Source organism: Sinocyclocheilus anshuiensis, unplaced genomic scaffold, assembly GCF_001515605.1.
Source record: "Sinocyclocheilus anshuiensis isolate Anshui unplaced genomic scaffold, SAMN03320099.WGS_v1.1 scaffold2877, whole genome shotgun sequence".
NCBI lineage: Eukaryota > Metazoa > Chordata > Actinopteri > Cypriniformes > Cyprinidae > Sinocyclocheilus > Sinocyclocheilus anshuiensis.
In genome coordinates, this window is record NW_015536644.1 from 43,006 (window position 1) to 45,814 (window position 2,809).

General features: G+C 34.9%; 1 protein-coding gene across 6 annotated transcripts in view; it reads right to left on the reverse strand.

Moving 5' to 3' along the window:
* Positions 1-2,809, reverse strand: part of rae1 (ribonucleic acid export 1) — a 21,428-nt gene that overhangs the window by 5,967 nt on the left and 12,652 nt on the right. For all 6 annotated transcript variants that reach the window (XM_016441352.1, XM_016441314.1, XM_016441328.1 and 3 more), the window contains exons 10-11: positions 1,233-1,308; positions 889-1,083 (exon numbers count right to left, since the gene is read on the reverse strand). In XM_016441352.1, the coding sequence (XP_016296838.1) occupies positions 889-1,083; positions 1,233-1,308 (271 nt within the window). The remainder of the gene's footprint in view (positions 1-888; positions 1,084-1,232; positions 1,309-2,809) is intronic.

Here is a 2,809-nt window from a genome sequence, read left to right on the forward strand (position 1 = left end):
GCTCGTCAGTGAACAACGGCTCTGTGTAGTTAATGCTGCTCAATGTGAAAGCACGCACGTGATGGAGATTTACCGCTGATTACAGAACCGGCTTTCTGACAAGATGCGCGTTAAATATCACATGCGATTTATCGTGCAGCCCTAATTAAGACCCTAAAGAATCATATCAACTTATATCAAATGGGCATCCGATGACCCCTTTAAAAAAAAAGGATGGAAACATAAGAACTTCAGTCAGTTCCAAGTAACCAGCATTATACCAAATCATAAAGGCAAAACACCCCAACTTTAAATTACAGTAACAATATCATTGAACCACTTTCAGAACTTTTTCCCCCCCAGCTGAACGATAAAAACATTGACAACCAATGACAGTGTGCCAAGTTCAACTTGAACCAACATGGTTCAAGACCCCTGGATTTGGTTTCATTTTGCTGCACCCTGTCTGGCTATTTTTGAACACAAGAATGCATCTTATGTAAGCGCTCCCTCTGAAAGCATCTGATTGGCGTCAGCTGGAGCTAAATCCAGTATAATAAACAGGGCTTCTGTCATAACAATTAGCTGACTAGTCAATCAGGCAACCCATGGACTGCTCTGTGTTTTAATGTTAAACCTTCAACTCTATTTGACACTGAGAGAATCTAGGTTGGAGAATCCAAGCTGGTAAAAGGCTGAATAAATTATTTCTTATGCATGTTTAAAAGCATAAATATTGCATAAATGTATATATTCTCTTCATATTTAAAATACACTCCTATGAAATTGACCATAGGAGCTTAAGTGAAGCTTAATCTATGAAATATCCTAACTGACTATAATACTTATTATACCACAATAACTTTTTGTATGTCAACACAAAATGTTACATGTGTATTGAGATTGTACCTTAGACCAGTCATAGCTGGAAGCATAGGCAAATATGTTCCCATTGTTATTGAAGCAACAAGCCGTTATTGGTTGATCTAATTGTTCAGAGGTCTTCAGCTTAGTGCGGGCATCTTTATCCCAGAAACTGAAGCGCCCATCAGATCCTACTGTCGCCAGAGTGCCATGGACAGGGTGAAAGGAGATAGCATTCACCTAAAACAGAGAAACACACAGCAAGTCTACAGTTTCTGTTTATTATACAAGTACTATTTACTGAATATTGTCTTTCATAAACTCGGACTAGACTAAATGCCCAAGCAATCCACTGCATTTCAAAAATACACAAAACCTAGAACACTCACAGCATAAATATCTTGGGGTGTGGCAGTATTGGTTCCATTGGACCTGTGGCACTTAAAGGTGAAATTGTCCTTGGCTCTGGGTTAAAAGATGAATATTAGTAAGACGGAAAGATAGCACACATATTCAATAACACACTCAAAAAAAAAAGAAGCTGCTTGTTCAAGTTAATTGTTAAAATGAGCTGAAGTAATTTTTGAACATTTCTGTCACAACTTCATTTCATAATGGACTTAAATTTGTAACATTTAAGTTAACAATTTTTTGTTGGGACTACATTAGGTTTGCTGTGATAGTCGGTGTTACCGATGTTAAGCCGCAACACTGGTTACATCACTTGCCCACCGCGCCACCGCCTTTTTGATTTTTTTATAGTAGTAAAAATCATTTAGTTCAGTTAGAGAACAGACACTACAATTATAAACTGAACAATTTTTACATTTTGCTCAATGCAGCGTGCCGAATGACAGTCGCATCACAGATCAAAAGCACCTGTTTGGCAATATTTTGGATTTTGAAAAGCCTGTTGACTGTTGCTGTTTATCTAAGGTGATTTTGTACTTTTTTTTTTTTTAAGCATTTGTTTCTTATTTATTTGATTCCACAGTGTTTGCTGATTTTTACTTTATTTAAACTTTGTGTCATTTATTTATTTTGTTTTACATCAAGGTGTATGCCGTGCCTCCAAACTTTCTTCGTTTCGCTAACAAACAATCGAAGTTTCTTATTGGTTCCACAGTGTTCGCTGATTTTTGCTCTCTCTCTCTCTCTCTCTCTCTATATATATCTATATATCTATAACTGTGCAAGTTATTTATATTAGGCCTTAGGGCTGTGTGATATGATATATATATATATAAATAAAAAGTATATAGTTTCATATTATGCTCTATCATAAACGAGTGACTTTTATACTTTTAATGCCATATTTAGTAATATCTGCGATTTATGTTTGTAATATCGATTATTTTCTCATCCAATTTTTCGAGGAGACACTGCCTCCCTTGCCTCCTCGGAGGAAACGCCCCTATATATAGAATCTAGGGCTGGGCGATATAGCTACAAAAAATGTATCAACGATAGGTTTCATATCGTTCGGTATCGATAATTATTGACATTTTTTATAACCTTTTATAACCAAAGAGCAATAGAAAAAAAAATGTTTACATTTAACCACTGTATTTTTAAATTAACCCAATTTATTGAGACAACAAATATTTTTTGTTTTAACAAATCAAACACAATTAAAATTAAACAAATATCTAATTTCTAATTTTTTAAATGCAGATTAAATAGGTCTTAAGGAAACTTTTGTCTCCTGAGGCCACAGGAGGGCGCAGTGAGCAAAATAAAAGCGCATTTAAATTGTCAACGCAAGGAAATAACTGTCTATAAAAATCTAAATTAACTCAAATATAAATCAAATATAATTTATAGTAAATTGCATAAACAATTATGAACAAAACAGCATCATGTATTTATCCATTGCTTAATCCAAAGAGCCGAAGCACCATTCACACAGACTGCATTTAAAAACATGAGATGCAGTGAAAAGGAATAAACCTCCACAAATTCGTGA